General features: G+C 44.3%; 1 protein-coding gene and 1 long non-coding RNA gene across 4 annotated transcripts in view; one reads left to right on the top strand and one right to left on the bottom strand.

Annotated features, from left to right (window-relative positions):
• Nucleotides 1-8,272: 8,272 nt before the first annotated feature.
• On the bottom strand, nt 8,273-12,506 carry LOC138915292 (uncharacterized). The gene is made up of 2 exons (XR_011421020.1): nt 11,339-12,506; nt 8,273-9,793 (listed from the first exon to the last, which is right to left on the bottom strand). It is a non-coding gene; the product is annotated as an uncharacterized lncRNA (long non-coding RNA).
• Nucleotides 12,507-12,533: 27 nt separating this feature from the next.
• Nucleotides 12,534-16,748, top strand: part of RBM20 (RNA binding motif protein 20) — a 189,328-nt gene continuing 185,113 nt past the window's right edge. Inside the window, exon 1 of one of the 3 annotated variants that reach the window (XM_023639475.2) lies at nt 12,534-12,911. In XM_023639475.2, the coding sequence (XP_023495243.2) occupies nt 12,727-12,911 (185 nt within the window). In that variant the 5' untranslated portion in view covers nt 12,534-12,726. Of the gene's footprint in view, nt 12,912-13,295; nt 13,477-16,748 lie in introns of those variants that run through there. The other 2 variants (XM_003363408.5, XM_023639481.2) reach the window with 2 other exon arrangements.

Raw genomic sequence — 16,748 nt, 5'->3', positions numbered from 1 at the left:
TCCCACCAAAAAAAGAGAAGCATTTAAAAAAAGGAAAAAGAAACATGCAAGAATAGCAATAAAAACCCAAAAAAAGAAGAGTTGTAAGAAGAGACTAGGCTTGTCAAATAATAAATAATATTATAAAGACCTATGATTAAAACTGGTAAATGAATAGACAGACTATTAGAATAAAATAGAAAGTCTAGAATAGACCTAAGTGCATATGGAAATTTAGCATATGATAAAGATAACATCCCAAATCACTGAGGAAAAGCTGGTTCATTTCGTAAGTGATGTTAGGGCAGCTGGATGGCCATTTGGAGAAAGATAACATTGGGTCCGTGCCTCACACCATACACCAGAATAAATGCCAAATGGATCAGAGGTCTAAGTGTAAAAACTAAAATCATACAGGTGCTAGGAGAAAACAGGAGATTTAAAAAATAACCTCAGTGTGGGGGAACTTTTCTAACGCTCACTCAAAATCCAGATGCAAGAAAAGATTGATGAATTTCTCTACATAAAATATGATGCAACATTAGCATGGCAAAAATATACTAAGCAAAATCAAAAGACAAATAATGAACCAGGTGGAAATATTTACTACCTACATCAGAGATAATGATATAATTTCCCCAATATATGAAGAGGGCTTAAAATTGAGGAGGGGAAAAAGACCAAAAACCCCATACAAAAATGGGCAACAGAGACAGTTCATTAAAAAAGATATACAGTGATTCTTAAATACTTCTTGTGAAAGTAAGGGGAAATAAGATTATGTGTATATTACACACATACACACAAACATACAAAAGAAAAAGGAGGGGGACAGGGAAGGGGAGAGAGAAGAAGAAGAGGAGGAGGAGGAGGAGAAAAGAGAAGAGAGAAAGAAAAGAGAGAGGAGAAAACAGGCAAGGATCATCAGTGGATGCTAAAACCCTTGGGTGAATGACTACTGGTGAAGAGGACACTCACATAGTCTCAGAGTATCAGTCCAAAGGTGATTGCTAATTACAAAGGGAAAAAGACAAGATCTGCTTTAACCAAGCGAGACAACTCAGCATCGCCAATGATAATGGAACAAACCAGCATGATGGGTCTCCTTACGTGAGGAACAGAAAATACACATCGCCTATGTAGTCTTCTTGCTAAAAAATTTTAACCTGAACCTAATAATGAGAAAATGATAAGACAAATCCACAATATAGAATATGAATTCTACAAATCAATTCACCTGAACTCTTCAAAAATGTCAATGTCCTGAATGACAAAAAAAAAAAAAAAAAAAGTGTGGAAACTATTCTAGGATAAAGCAGACTAAAGACAATAACCAATGAATACAATGCATAAAATTCATATGTATCTTAGATTTAAACAAAAAAGTGAATATAAAGGACATTATTTAGACAATTGGGAACATTTGCATATGAACAGAAAATTATATATTACTGTATCAGTGTTAAATTTCTTGGATGTCAATGATATTGTGGTTATGGAGGAGTATATCCTTGTACCTTGGGAATACTTGGTATTTAGGGGTGAACTGACATGGTGTTTACTACTCATTTTCAGCTAATTCAGCAACAACAACAAAATTAGATAGTTATCTGAATCCTTGAGGGTTAATATGAAACACACAAAAAACTTCAGGTCAGCCCCATGGTGTAGTGGTTAAGTTTGGTGCTCTCTGCTTCCGTGGCCTGGGTTCACAGGCCTGGGTGCAGATCTACACCACTCGTCAGCCATGCTGTGGTGGTGACCCACATGTAAAGTGGAGGAAGATTGGTACAGATGTTAGTTCAGGTGTAATCTTCCTCAGCAAACAAACAAACAAAAAACACCATTGCTTTAGTAGTGATCTTTGTGACACACCTTAAAAACCTAAATCTTATTGTTGGCAGGAGGGAGGTTGTTAGCGACACTCAATCATCATAAAAATCACCATTGATGAAATAGTTCTTCAGGCAACAAACACCCAGCAGTGGAAAGGTTATAACTTGTCCAAGATTATGGACAGAAAGAAAAGACTAGAACATGAGGAAAGAATTCAGTCTTTTTTTTTTTTTGTAAGGAAGATTGGCCCTGAGCTAACATTTGTGCCAGTCTTCCTCTGTTTTATGTGAGAGACCACCACAGCATGGCTGATGAGCAATGCTATGTCCATGCCCCGGATCCGAATCTGCAAACCCTGGGCCACCTAAGCAGAGCCGGCGAACTTAACCACTATGCCACTGGGCCAGCCTCAGAACACAGTTTTATTATCTATGCCTTAGACTACATGAGATTTACTTATTCTTTTCTTTCTTTTACTTTTTAAGGAAAATTTTCATTAATATATAACATATAGGCAGAAAGAGACACAAATCATAAATGTGTAACTTTTTGCATTTCTACAAAGTGAATGCATCCATGAAACCATCATCCAGATCAAGAAATAGAATAATCCAACAGCTCAGAAGTCTTTCTAGGGCTAAGATTTAAAACTCAGCTTGAGGATCACCCAGTGGATGCTCTTTCCCCCGTATTTACCTGGCATATTTATTTAATTTTTTCAGCAAACATTTCCTGGATACTTTCTTCTGTGTCAGACACCCTGCAATGCCTCATCGTGCCCTTCATCCTCAGTATGCACCTGCCATACCAGAGGCTGTTTGTGTGTTAACATCTTTTTCAGTTATAGAAGAGACATTTTTCAGGCTATCGTGGTCCAGCATCCATTCATTCCTGGCACCCTCAGATTTTCCACGAGGGAAATCACAGACTCTCCAGCTTTCAATATGCATGCTTCATGTGGAGTTGATGTCACATCTGGCACCAGGGGTGAGAATGTGACTCTGGTTCAGCCACGGAGATTATCACGTTTTCTGGCCATAGATTGGCTCATGAATAGGCACGTGACCCAGTCAGAGCCCAGTAAATGTAATAAGGATTTTGTTAGGACCATTGAGAGAGGCACACTCACTTTAGACTTGAACCTGGGGGGATGTAGACGTGGAAATGCTGAGAGCCGTTTTGCCAGTTCTAATGGGTCACCCGAGCTTCGGAATTTCTGTCAGGTTGGCTGAGGTCTCCACCGATGCTTGATCACCTCCCAACTTCTCTTTCTGCCCAGTCCTAACCCTTCCACACATGTTGATCCTGGGAGCAGCTCCTAGCAAACTGCTATACCCCGTCTCTATCTCAGAATCTGCTTCCCAGGGAACCTAACTTTAGCTGGCGTGATGGTAAGCACTTATGTTAATTCTTCATCCCACAGATAAATTCTGAAGACATACTATGTGCCAAACACATGGTGTTGTGACTCACCACAACCTATGAAACTAATTTTACGGGTGAGGGAACTGAGTCACACAGTAGTTAGGTAACCCTCCCAAGGTCACACAGCTAATAAGTGATAGAATCAGGATTCGAACTCAGGTCTGTCTGATTCTAAAGCCCATGCCCTTAATAATAACGTTACAAACAAACCAATGGCAGCACTAAAAACCGCTCCAGATTTCCAGATCTTCATAGCCAACGATCTTGTGCTGAATCAAAAGAACAAATGTACATTCTACTGTGGGCAGATCTTGGCGTTTGATGAAGACAGGGCTACTAGGAGAGGCACACCCAGTCTCTGCAGCCCAGCTGTTCTTGCTATAGTCAGGAGAACAAGGAGTGACGCATGAAAAATTAAATTACAAAAGAGTAAAAAGGGATCACATTATCAAATAAAAAATACACATGAGTTACCAGGGAGTATATGATTAGCTGCCAAGTGGGATGTGCAGACCAACAGCGCAACATGCTCTCCAAGAAGGGAGGCACTCCTCGGCTGGAAGAGTCAGGCAGGTGTGGAAGGTGTGGAGGGGCACTCCACAGACAGCAGACAAGAGGAGGCACCGGGAGCTGGGTGGGGGGTGAGGGGGGAGTGAGTGCAGAAGGTGTTTTCCCAGGGAAAGGATTAGATCAGCTGGGCCAGAGACTTCAGTGTGACAGGAGCCTGAGCCTGGAGGCTGGACCAGGGGGAGGCTGTGAAGGTTTTTGGATGGGAAAGTCCTTCCCTTTTGGACCATTCATCTTTGCCTCCTGGCTCCTCCTCTGCCTCCTATTCTCACTTGGTCCAAACCTCTTGCCTTCCTGCGTGGCCCTGGGATTGGAATTGAGCTCAAGCAGGGTGAAGAGCCCCACTGGCTGTGCGTTCCTTCATTTGTCTTTCTGGGCTCTGAGGTCCAGGAACAAAATCCCCCCAGCTCCTCCCCCTCCTGCAGGCCCATTCCTCCCTGGATTACTTACTCTCCTCAGGCTGCCGGAACAAAGTACCACAAACTGGGTGGTTTAAAACAACCAAGTTATTTTCTTACAGTTCTGGAGGCCGGAAGTCAGAAATCCAGGTGTCAGCAGGGCCATCTGAGACTGGATAGAATCCTTCCTTGACTCTTCCCAGCTTCTGGTGGTGGCAGGCCAATCTTTGGCGTTCCTAGATTTGCAGCTGCATCGTGCCAATCTCTGCCTCCATCGTCACATGGCGTCCTGGCTGTGTAATCTAGGTCTACATTTCCCTCTTGTTGTAAGGCACGAGTCATATCGGATTAGGGTCCACCCTAACGACCACATCTTAACTTGATTACATCTGCAAAACCCCTATTTCCAAATAAGGTCACCTTCACAGGTGCGAGGGGTTAGGAGTTCAACAGATCTTTTGCCGGGAGGCAATTAACCTCTAACCCTCCCTTAGATGTTTTAGACATGCTTATTTACTCTTCCCTGGGGAGGGGAGGAGAGTGAAGCAGACATATGTTAAAAACCTTACCCCTCCCCAATCCTCAGAGGCCTTCCCCAGCATTCTTTAAATCATCAGAAGTCAAGTTCTGCTGGGAAACATTCCAAGGCAGGGGCAATCCCCCAGCGGTCTCCCAGCTCCGCCAAACCAAACCGCACCTTTTACCTTCCACCTCCTGCATCTCCTGGGTGTCCTGCTCTCAGCAGATTTGAGTTTTCTGAGATGCCTGGTGCAGTGTGATGGAGCGGGTCATCATTACAGTCCCTTGTCCCGAGAGGTGACTCTGGGCCAGGCTTGTGCTCAGCCTCGCAACCACAGGAAGGAAAGACTTGTTATCCCATCTCATGGATGAGGCAACTGAAAGCAGAGAGCTTACGAGGCAGGCCCAAGGTCACCAGGCTGGCAAGTGGCAAAACCAGGACCCGAACCCAGGTCTGTGAGTCTCTTATCCACAGTGCGTTCTTCTGACAATACCCTCTTTACCCTGTTTCCCTTCCAGATGGTTTTTACAGCTATATCCTTTCACCCTGGGGCTTTTACATGCAGAAGGTGACGGACATCCTGACTCAGAGCTCCCCTCTCCCTTTCAAGAGAAGACTGTGTATCATGATTATTGAGTGTCCAATGGGAAGTCCAGTAATCCTAATGTTAAAAATAGCTAACAGAGGCTTGCTGAGCCCCAGTCACGTGCCAGATGACACTGGCCTAAGTGGTGTGCATTTAAAAAAAAATTCAGCTTTATTGAGGTGTAATTGACATATAAAATCGTAAGATATTTAAAGTATACATCTTGGTGATTTTTTTTTTCCTTTTTCTCCCCCAAAGCCCCCCAGTACATAGTTGTATATTCTTTGTTGTGGGTCCTTCTAGTTGTGGCATGTGGGACGCCGCCTCAGCGTGGTTTGATGAGCAGTGCCATATGCGCGCCCAGGATTCGAACCAACAAAACATTGGGCTGCCTGCAGCGGAGGGCGCGAACTTAACCACTCAGCCATGGGGCCAGCCCCTACATCTTGGTGATTTGATATACGTATACATTGTGAAAAGATTCCCTCCATCTGGTTAATTAACACATCCATCACCTCACATATTTATCTTTTTTTTTTGGTGAGAACATTTAAGTTCTAGTCTCTTAGCAAATTTCAATTATACAATACAGTGTTACCCACTAGAGTCATCACATTTTACTTTAGCTCCCCAGAGCTGTTCTCCTTACAGCTCAAAGTTTGTACCTTTTACCAACCTGTGAAGTGCTTTACCTCTGATCTTCACAATAGCCTTATGATGTGGGCACTACTGTTCCCATTTTTCAGATGGGAACACTGAGGCTCCGAGAGGTAAAGTAACTTGCCTAAAGTCCTGCAGCTAACAGTTCATGAGTCTCGGTTTCTAATCCAGCTATTCTGACTCCAGAGTCTATGCTGAGAGGGGGTGAGGCAGGGTCTCCTGCAGGGCGTGGTGCTGGGATGACCAAAGGTGCTACATCAGGGAGTGGCACCAGTCTGCCCGCTCCAGGCCAGCTGCATGTCACTCGGTGAGGTCAGTACATCACAGGCTCTCACTGTTCCTGGCGTCATGCTGGCATGCAGAGGCCTCCGGTGTTGCCTTCCATAATGGTCACCTGATCCCTGAGCTGGTGGGCAAAGAGCCTGAGATGTTTATTTCCTGACGACCAACTGACCTAACAGAAGACAGCCGGGGTGATAAGAGAAGACAGGGGAGGCGGCTGGGGGACAGGCTGTATAAAGGAATCCCCTGCCTCAGAGAAGTGCTGTTTTGCTTGGCTGGGGCCCAGAGTCACACTACGGGCCTCTGAATGACAGTGACATTCCCCAGGGATTAAGCACCTCAGGGTAAAAGTGGGTCTCCACAGCGGGTGCAGAGTCCTGTGGAACTTCAATCATGCAATTAGCCACCAGCTAACATTTCTCCCACATTCATTTCATACCTTCATCGCTTCCCATTCCCATTCCCCCAAAATTCAGCTGCAACTTGTTTTATAACACCCCTCATTGTACCCCACGGCTTTGCTTTCTCTTGGGAATAGAAAAGGAGATAAAGCCATTCTCTGGATCTTTCAAAGCACAGCTCAAAATTCTTCTTTTCCAGGAAGCCATGCCCAGGCAGCCCTGAGTACCTCTGAACTCCCTGGGGTTCTGAACTCAATCCACAGTTGGTGGTTTGTTGTCAGGTACTGAACAAATGGTGGAAGGACAGAGCTCAAGCCACCTGGACTTGGGGCAGCGATACTTTTAGAGGAGGCAAAGATGCTGATGTCAGTCTTGATTTGGGATGACTGCTTTTCTGTTCAGGCACATTGGATACACTTAGTGGTCCAGAACCCAGATTTTCTGACTCCCAGCCAACTGCCACTTTGATTATAATCCAATACCTGTGTGGCTCATTAGAGGAAAAGGGGCCTCGCTGATAAATCCACGACCAGTGAGGTGGAGGATAAGCCTTCCCCGCAGCCAATGAGGGCATTTTCTGTGTGTCGTTAGGCAGAACAGAGCCTCACGGGTCATGTCCTCACTTTTCCTCAGCTAAAGTTCCCTGTCTCCTTCAAATTCAAATGTGCATCCAGTTCCATGAGTAACCATATTATTTTTAAACAGCATCCTTCAGCCGTTGCCTCTCCTGGGTTTTCAGAGAGGCAATCCTTTGTGAAGCGAGCATAAGATTTTATTTTATGATTGTTTAAAAATGTCTGCAGGGATTTCATGGAGTTTAAGTAAAAGATTATGCTATATATCTTAGAGCCAGCATATAGATAAAGTTTACCTCAGGGGGATGGAAAAGAGAAGCCAGGTCATGTGGAGGGATGGGAAACCAAACGGTGAGATAATGGAGACAGCAGAGAGGGTCAAACCCGCTAAGATTTAGTAGAGGGGCGTGTCGTCTCAAAAGCCCCATTACACTAAGAAACACCATGTCACCACACAGAGTAGTTAGAAGTTCAACCCTAGGAAAAATAGAGACTGGGGTTAGCTCTGCAGCTCCTCCACTTAGCAGCTGGCCAAGTGGCTGAACTTCTTTGAGCCTTAGTTTTCTTATCTGTAAAATGGGCATAAAAACAACCATCTAATAAAGTGGTTGTGAGGATTAAATGAGAAACATTACGTACTCAAGACAAGCTGGCATAGAAATACTCAAGAAATGATAACTGTTATTAACAACACTCAGATAACAGTTAATATGTTATGACTAACTTTGATAAGTTGTTTAATATTTATCCTTAACTGTCAAACTAGTAGATTGTAACTGTATCAACTTGACTGTTGGCAACTTAATGAGTTAATTACTCAACTGTCTCTGTTGGAGTTGTTAGGATATCAAGAAGCTACTTGGACAATACATTGTCCAGTGTGTTTCTCCTTCATTCCTGCAGATGAAGTTTTGCTTTCAAAACAAACATCCTATTAATGTGCTGAGAGTTGTTAAGAATTACTAGTAGAAGAAACAAACAATTGTTTTGTTGTCAGTTAATAAAAAACACATATTCATAGTAAAAAATTTTCAAACAATACATATAATTGATACAATTTTATTCCAAATATTCAAAAAATGTAAAAGGTCATAAAAGAAAAAGTTTTCTGCTCCATCCCAATTTCCCAAGGTAACTACTGTTAGTAATCAATTGTTTTTATGACTTTCCAGAAATGTTTTATGCTCTTTGATTTTACACAAATTTAATCATACTGCAATGCTGTTGAGGAACTGAAACTTTCTCCTTGGAAGAAAATGTGTATGTTTCTCCTTTCTCCATCTTGGAATCTCTCCCTACCAGGACGTAGAAATCTACCTCCTCCTTTTTAAGGGCTACAGCGTATTCTCTCGTAGTTAGGGGCCATCCTTTATGTAACCAGTCCCCCACTGCTTGGCACTTTGGTTGTTTCTAGTTTTTGCTATTATGAACACCACCACAACGAACTCCCTTGTACATGGAGCTTTGGTTGTTGCTACAAATAAACCAATAGGATATGGGTAAAGGCTGAGTCAGTTTCCTTTGTTGCAATTTTAATAGCACCAACTCACTTCCAAAGAGGTTGCAGCAACTGACACCTTCACCCACAGTGTAAGAGAATGTCTGTGTCCTGCTGTTTCACCAGCTCTGGGTATTATCAAACTTTACAATATACTGAAGTAGACTGTTATTTAAAAAACAACAGTAATAGTAAACAAATGTGGAAGAGCACTACATATGAAACAATCTCATCTCCAGAGACGCATGCTCACAATCACCCTGAGAAGCCGGCTAGTTCCCTTTTGGACAGAGGGCAGGGAGTCACACCAAGGTCTGGACCTCGGCTCCACTTTTATTATCCTGTGACCTTGAGCGGGTTCACGAAGCTTCTCTGCCTGCAAACTGGTGATATTAAATGAAATAAGGCATGAGAAAGCTCCTAGAACTAGTGCCTGGACCCCAGCAAACATTGATTAATATTACAAAACAAGCCAGAGTGCCAGAGCCCCTGGCAAGTTGGAGAATGACCTCAGTAGTAATAAGACCTGAGGTCTATTTCCCACTCCTTCCTACTACCTCCCACCAGGCTGCTTAATTTCTTTGAATTTTCTTGTTTGTAAGGTGTCAATTTGGATCGCTCCTATTAATTTACTGATCTGGATAGATATGAATGGCGGAGTTGAGTCACAATGCAGGTGACATTTTACATTCTCTGGACAATGCAGGCAGGATCACAGCAAAAGAAGACAGGTGGGAACCTCAGCTGTGTGTCTGTCACCGAGGCAGTGGAGAGAGGTTTGGGGTCAGGTGGACCTCACTGCAGAGAGGTCTACCTCACTGCTTCTGCCCCTTAAAAGCCAGGTGATGCGGGCAAATGGGTATAGCCATCTGAGCCTCAGTTTTCTCAGTCCTAAAACATGGATAACAGTAGCTACCTTCTGAGGTTCCTGTGAGTATGAAGGAAGTAATAATCTATGAAAGCACTTAGCAGCGGACTCCTGTTAAATGTTCAGTGTGTTCACAGACAGCAAAAGCCCCACTGCCTGATCGTAGTCTGCTGGTAGGTCAGGAGGGACAGGATGCTTCTGCAGAGTGGAACAAAGACAGATGTTATCAGTCCTCCACGACGAACAAGTCACACTCCCCACTTGTCAAGTCAGGAGACCCCCCAGCAGTAACTGTGAAGCACACCGTGCTGTGGTGGGGGTGGTGAGCGCACAGGGCAGGCAGAAGCAAGACTGCTAGTTTCTCACATGGCTGCAACCCCAGCGACGGATCTTTCTCATTCTTCCCAGAAAGAAGTGAGAAAACATAAGTTAAAAAATAGTTTTCATTGGGCCTGCTTAATACATTTAATGTTTGAGTGGCAAAATGGAAATGCTTGTTGGAGACAATCCTGGACACCATTCTGTGGGGATTTGAGGTAGGGCAGGAACCAGCTTTAGGGTTACGCTGCAGCGTTCCCCTCTCCCTTCGCATCTGCTTCCATTCGAATTTCAGGTGGTACATAACACATAAATTGCAAATATTAAGCTATAATCATGGGAATGGGATTTCTGGAAAACACCTTGTGAATTATTAATTTCTTCAATTTTTTTTATTTTGAAATTTTCAAACTTACAGAAAGGATGCAAGGAAAGCTTAATGAATACCTAGGTTTACCCACTGTTATTATTTTGTCCCATATGCTAACACGATATTTTTGAGATGTAGATAGCTGCATTCATAGAATATAGTCTTTCTTTTCTGCCAGTAGAAAGGTTATGGGGATGGATTTAGTTATATCAATATTGTGACTGCCAGGCACTCAGCTTCCTGTAGTTTGAGATCCGTTGTTCTATTTGGCTACACCGTTGGAATATTAGGAATCACATTTATAATAACTGCCGAATTGAATATCTCCCACACCAAATATGCAAGATACACTATGTGTAGTCCTAACAGCAACTGTGCAAGCTGGGGTCTCATCACTGCCAACTTGCATATTTGATAACTGACACTCGGAGAGGTTGAGTCAGTTTATAAGCCTCCGCTGGTAAGAACAGATCTCTTTTTGACTGCAAAGCCCTTTTCACAAAGGTTTCGGACGATTCTCAGAGGGACATTTTAATGCAAGCATATGGAAAATTTTAAAAATTAGTTTCTGGGAGAGGTGCAATGTTAACTTCAGGTAATTTCTCTCAACCAAGAAGGTGGGGGCCGGTGGGACGAGGAGTTTTATGGAAACTGTATTCAGGACTTTAGTGATAGAAACTAAGGATGATGAAGCAACCTCTCAGAGAGCCTGAGAAGCCTCTTTTTGGCACGGCCTCTTACTAACCATGTACAGTCGGACAAATCACGCTGATGATGACTCATTTGTGAAATGGGGACAACAATCACTACCTCTTTACCTGTTCTTTTTGGTGAGATGCAATTTTGTGAATTTTAATAATCTTTATGAATACAAGTAATTGATGTATCATCTTATCTGTAGGAGCAGAGAGAGAGAGAGAGGAAGGAAGACAGAAAGTGGACAGGACATTTTATCTGTAGGAGAGAGGGAAGAAGGGGAAAGATCTAGGTAGGACGACAGAAATCAAGGGCGCCTAAGCTTCCTGACGCTGGTGGGGAAGTTGACAGAAACTCACAGTCTAGGGAGAGAAGAAAGCATCTTTCAGGAATTTCAATTAGTTGCCAGGTTTCAGAGAACCCATCTCCAGAGTATTCCTCCGCGTGGCCGCGAGAGGAGGACACGGATGGGCTTGAGACCCTCAGCAAACTTCTTTCCAGGCCGTGGGGCACCCTGGCGTGCTCTCTGGTTTCCAAAGCACCCAAGGGACGCTTTTCCTGGCTTCCCGGGGCTGCCCGTGACAGGATGCAGGATGTCCGTACGCCGGAAGGACGGTAAGGATCTCTAGGGTAACCACTTTGCCCGGCGCATAAATGTTTCTGCGGCACCAGGTGCGTCCCGACACCTTCAGCCGCGAGCCAGGACGTTAAGCTGCACCTTGCAAGGTGGCTCCCAGCGCAGGATGCGCGTATCCACAGGCGTGAACCGACGTGTGCAGGTGAACTGGCGCACACGGGCTCCCAGGCAACGAACAGAGCTTTAGAGGCGGTGGTGGTGGCTACGCGATGTCGGTGATCTCTCTCCTTGTCATTCTTTACCTTTCCACTGAGATTTCGCCAATAAATAACAAGAATAAAGCGTATGCTTGGTTTTGTCTTTGCGTTCGTGAAATCGTGGCGGGTCTTTTAGAGAAGACGGGAAAAAAGGAAGAGAAACCACGGCGGCCCCACCGGCTGCCTCTGGGGACCCCTGAAATCAACAGCTGGAACTGCCAATTTGGAGAGCCCTAGGGCCTGGTCATCTAAGACCGGGGTTACAAGGCCCACCGACCAGGGGGAGGGTCGGGGCTTTTCTCTCGCGGGGCCGGGCTCCGGCCACGGGAAGGTGCCAAGCCCGGCGCGCTTCGCACTGGCGATGCGCGCCGACGCCCCGGGCGCGCTCCGTCCGCCGCTCTTGGCAGGAGGGCGAGAGGCTGCGCGCGCCGTCCCTGGGGACAGCCGAGAGGCGAGAGCTGGGCAGCCGGCGGCGGGCTAGCGTGCGTCTCGCCGTCTCACGCGGTTCAGCTGCCCAGCGGAGCGCCCGGCCTGGGACCCTGAGGGCGCACGGTGGCCGGTGCCACACGCCACGCTCCCTCCCCGCTCGCCGCGCCCGCGGTCAGCGGGCAGAGCTCTCCGGACCTCACCGGCGCCTAGCAGCCCCGGGCAGCAGAGCCGCTCCCGCCGGCCGGGAAACGCCCCCTGTCCCCCACCCCCGCGGGGCCCGGCCGGGAGAGTGGGACCGGCGGGAGGAGGAGGAGGAGGCGGCGCCGCCGGGACTGCCTCCTCCCCGCCCCTCGCGTCTCCTCCCCGCGCCACCGGGAAGGACAAGGGGACTGGGCACGGGGACCCCGGCCAGTGAGCGCCGGTGCCCCGGGGCCGCCCTTCGCTTGCGCTCTCCTGCCGCGAGCCGGGGCCGGTCTCGCCTCATATGGTGCTGGCCGCAGCCATGAGCCAGGACGCGGACACCAGCGGCCTCGAGCAACCGGACAGAGATGCCCGCAGCGTGCCCGGTGCCCCGGCGCCTCCAGCGCCCCCCGGCCCGCGAGGGATGCAGCCGCCGCCGCCGCCGCCGCCGCCGCCGCCCCAAGCCGGCCTACCCCAGATCATCCAAAAGTAAGAGGAAGGAGAGGGGAGCGGGGACCGGGGGTGCGCTTGGGGGACACGCCCCGGGCGCCCCCTTCTGTGGCTTCATCTCTCCTGTCCCTGCTAAACTTCGCTCGGCCTCTTGGCGTTTGAAGTTCTCTTGCCCTCTCTCTCGGCAAAGTCGGTCTCCTTCTGGCTGTTTGTGAGGTTGGGGTGAGGGAAGCCAAGTTATGTGGGGAAAATAATTTTCTTTTTTCCTTATCTCCTTTCTCTTCTCTTCAGGGATATTACTGGATATTTTGAACTAAAGTAGCTCAAATTGGGGGGAAATGGACCAGAGGGTCTATTTCATCTTTCTGGTCCCAAGAGGCCGATGGAATGTATGGAGAACAGCGCGCGAGTGTGTGTGTGCGCGTGAGGGGGTGTAAGTCAAATGCCGCCAGGAAGAAACCATCCTTCATGGGGCCCCTGAAGTTTGTAAACAACACATTTTGCTTTGTCTTGAAAGAAGCGTTTACACTTTTCAAGAAGGCCCTTCCGAAGAGTTCTTAGCTGCGCAACCGTTTACCGTTAATGTTACCATCTTGTGATTCAGGTGAACTGTGCGACTTGGGTCGCAAATTTTCAGAGTCGGCCTTCCCAACGCGTGAGTAGGTTGGGGGTGGTCAACAAGGCTCTGAGAAGTTCTTCTGGCTCATTTGGGGGCCATAAAAGTAAGATGGTGATGTTTTGTTCATTCTTTTCGAGATTTTGTTTGACAGTTGAAGGCCTAGAATGTTGACTTGTTTGAAGGATCTTTATTTTCTTAAGGATTTCCTCAGCCTGTCATAAAGTCCTCAAAACTAGTTTAAGAAGTGTAGGAGAAAGTCTGAATGATGAATACTTGGGACGAAACTGACGAAACTAGAGAAATACACACGAGCACAGCAAAATCAATCGTATGGAACAGAGCGGAGGTTTTCCAGCGCTGCTGTATTGATGCTCTGAGTTATATAAACTTATGAAAGTATAGTAAGAGAAATCACCAGTGATGGGGTGTAAATGGAAGTAAATGGCATTTAAATATTGCTTTTAAGACTGACAATAACAGAGTTGTGAAAATTCAAGTTTGATATCAAAGGACGCTGGTATCATATTTCAGAACAAAATGGTTCCTTATTTTTTGACTGGTAGAAAAGGAAAACTCCATTTATGACAACTCTTCACTTTAGTTTCATTTTGTATAACTTTCAACTACTAACAAGTTTCCAACATTTGAAAATGAAAATATTTTATATTGTTATTCTGTTCCTATTGTTTTGCAAATTATTTCAGCTGACTTACTAAATATGATTGACAGTTTAAGTACATCATTACTTGACAATTTCTCTTTAGTCCTTAATATAAATATGTCAACAGAGAAAAAAGTGTTTAAAACCTAAGTTTATTTACTAAAAAACCCTAAATGACCAATTATTAATTGGGAGACATCTAATGTGTTTCTTACCTTACCAGTGTCATGTGGCTTCAGATTAGGCTGCACATGAAGTTTACTGAATTGCTTTAGTATTGTAATCACCCTGCATTTTCCTATCATTTACTTTTAATTAGGAAAAAACTAGGAATTTTATGTCCACAGAAAAATTTTTCTAGATGGGTGTCTGATTATGAAATGTTGCCTGGTTGAAAATAAATGCCATTTTGTGGAAAATGGATCAGTTAAAGTGTATTTCAGTTACCTTATTTAATAATTTACCCTATAAATTCATCCCCATTTTGAAAATCCCGTCTCTGGACTATCTTACTTTAATAGATAATACTGAGGCTTTTCGAAGATGGCCTTTCTGCTTGCAGTCCAGGATGAGATCTCAAGAAATGCCTGATGGCTTTGCCTTGTTTTGCGTTAGTGACAGATCTGTGTTCAGGGGTCAGGTCTAGGGCTGGTGAATGTCCCTGTGGGATTTGATGTTTGTGCGCTTACGTTTCAAAGTTTTTCTTTATAAGGATGATTTGGGGTTTTCGCTCCTTTCAGTACCCACTGAAATTCCGCTGGAACCGGGAGTAACATGGCAAATGCTTTGCAGGTCCAACGTTAATGCGCTGAAACTTGAGCAGCTTATTTTGAAACTACGTTTGCATAATTTAATCTGAGCAACCATTTTTGTGTAGTTCTGAGGTGCTGTTTGCATCAGCCATCTTTGAGAAAATGTAGCGAAGAGATTGCCCTCAGCCGCAAAATAAGTTGTCTGCCTCTTGATTTGGGGAATTTTGTGAGCTAGAACTGTGGATGAAATTCTCCTCTAGTGGATCGAATATTAAATGTATTTTATTGGGGAACCTGCATTTTCTTTAGTTATTTTAGTGATGTTATTAAGTAATTCATAAGAGGAGACGTTTTGATTTCTTTCAAATGATGAAGATAGCAATCTTCTTCGTGTTGCATAGCGTTTAAGAATTACAAAATTTTTTCATTTCTTAATAACAGCTTTCATTTTGGGTTAAGTCAAGGACTTTGTTAAAATAATAGTCATGATCACAATGCAAACCGATTCCTATTCATGTACGCTATATTGGGTCTTAAGAGAACTGCTATCTACTGCATTTAAGTAACTAAACACATCAAGTGTGATGATGAATAATGAGACTGATTTTGGTGTTTGTTTTGTGGAAGACAGCCTCGGTCCTTATGAAGATTGCATCGAAAGTTAATTTCTGTCAAGTGCCTTTGTTCTACTCAGGTATATTTAGTTTTCTTATTATTGCATTCTTAGCTTCAGTCAAGAACTGTCCATGACTTTTCTGCTCTTGTTAACCCCTGACCCCTGGCCATTATTGGCTTTACCTATAAGGGTTATCAGTCATGTTTAGACACGTATAACTAATATCTTGTAAGATCTTTGTTTTAAACATGCATTCTCTAAGTTGGCCAATATGGAGGTATTATTGAATAAATGTAAATCATTATATAAGACATACGGGCAATGAGAAATATAAATAACACCTTAGGAAGAGATTTGGGATGAGTTTAGGGAATTGGGATAATTTGAGGATTTAAAGTACCTACATTTTCCATAGTATCAGAAGTAAAGAAACAGTGTGTGTTGGCGAATGTTTTATAAAGAGTTATCTCCTCAAACATTCACAATATTTTATTTCCAAAAGTATTTTATGTTTTAATTTTGTGCTTTAAAATCAAACCTAGTTCTTGATTTATAAGAAGTTATTTATGAACCTTGTTGAACATCAGAAATTTAAATTTTAGGTTGTAAGTTTTAAAGTTCTCTTCGGAATGAAAACAGTACCACTCAACTCTGTGTGAAATGTTGGAGTCAGTTACCAAGTGTGCCACTAATCATGGTGAAAATTAACCAAACAAGCACACACACAATTTCTATGAAGTGAACACATAGGCGATTTTCCTAAAATTATTTGATTTCCAGCAAAATATTCCTGGCTAGTGCGTGACATGAAGGGGCATATTTAAGTTGAGTATAGATGACTTATTTTTTCCTTTCCAGATTATTTTGACAAGCAATGAATAAAAATCAATTATAAAAATAGAAAAAGTTTTGGGTTAGCATTTGATAGCTAGTGTCACCTGCATGTACTTGTGGCTTATGAAAATTAAAATCTAGTTTTGATTTCTATAGTTTATAGTCTTCTGCATAGCATTAGGACACTGGCTGACTGTTTTCAGCACAAAGTGCTCCCCTGACACAGTTCAGACAGTGTTAGAAGAAGTCACTCTGATTGCAGATAATTTTACAGACGTTCTGCATTTGGAAGCACCTCCACGTAACTCTCAGGGAGTGATTTGCAGGCAAGTTATGTGTGATGTCCACTCACTTTGATGGGCATGCAGACAATTACATCCAGAATCGGGGAGGA

This window comes from Equus caballus, chromosome 1 (assembly GCF_041296265.1).
Source record: "Equus caballus isolate H_3958 breed thoroughbred chromosome 1, TB-T2T, whole genome shotgun sequence".
Lineage (NCBI taxonomy): Eukaryota > Metazoa > Chordata > Mammalia > Perissodactyla > Equidae > Equus > Equus caballus.
This window is presented reverse-complemented; position numbering and strand designations above follow the sequence as displayed.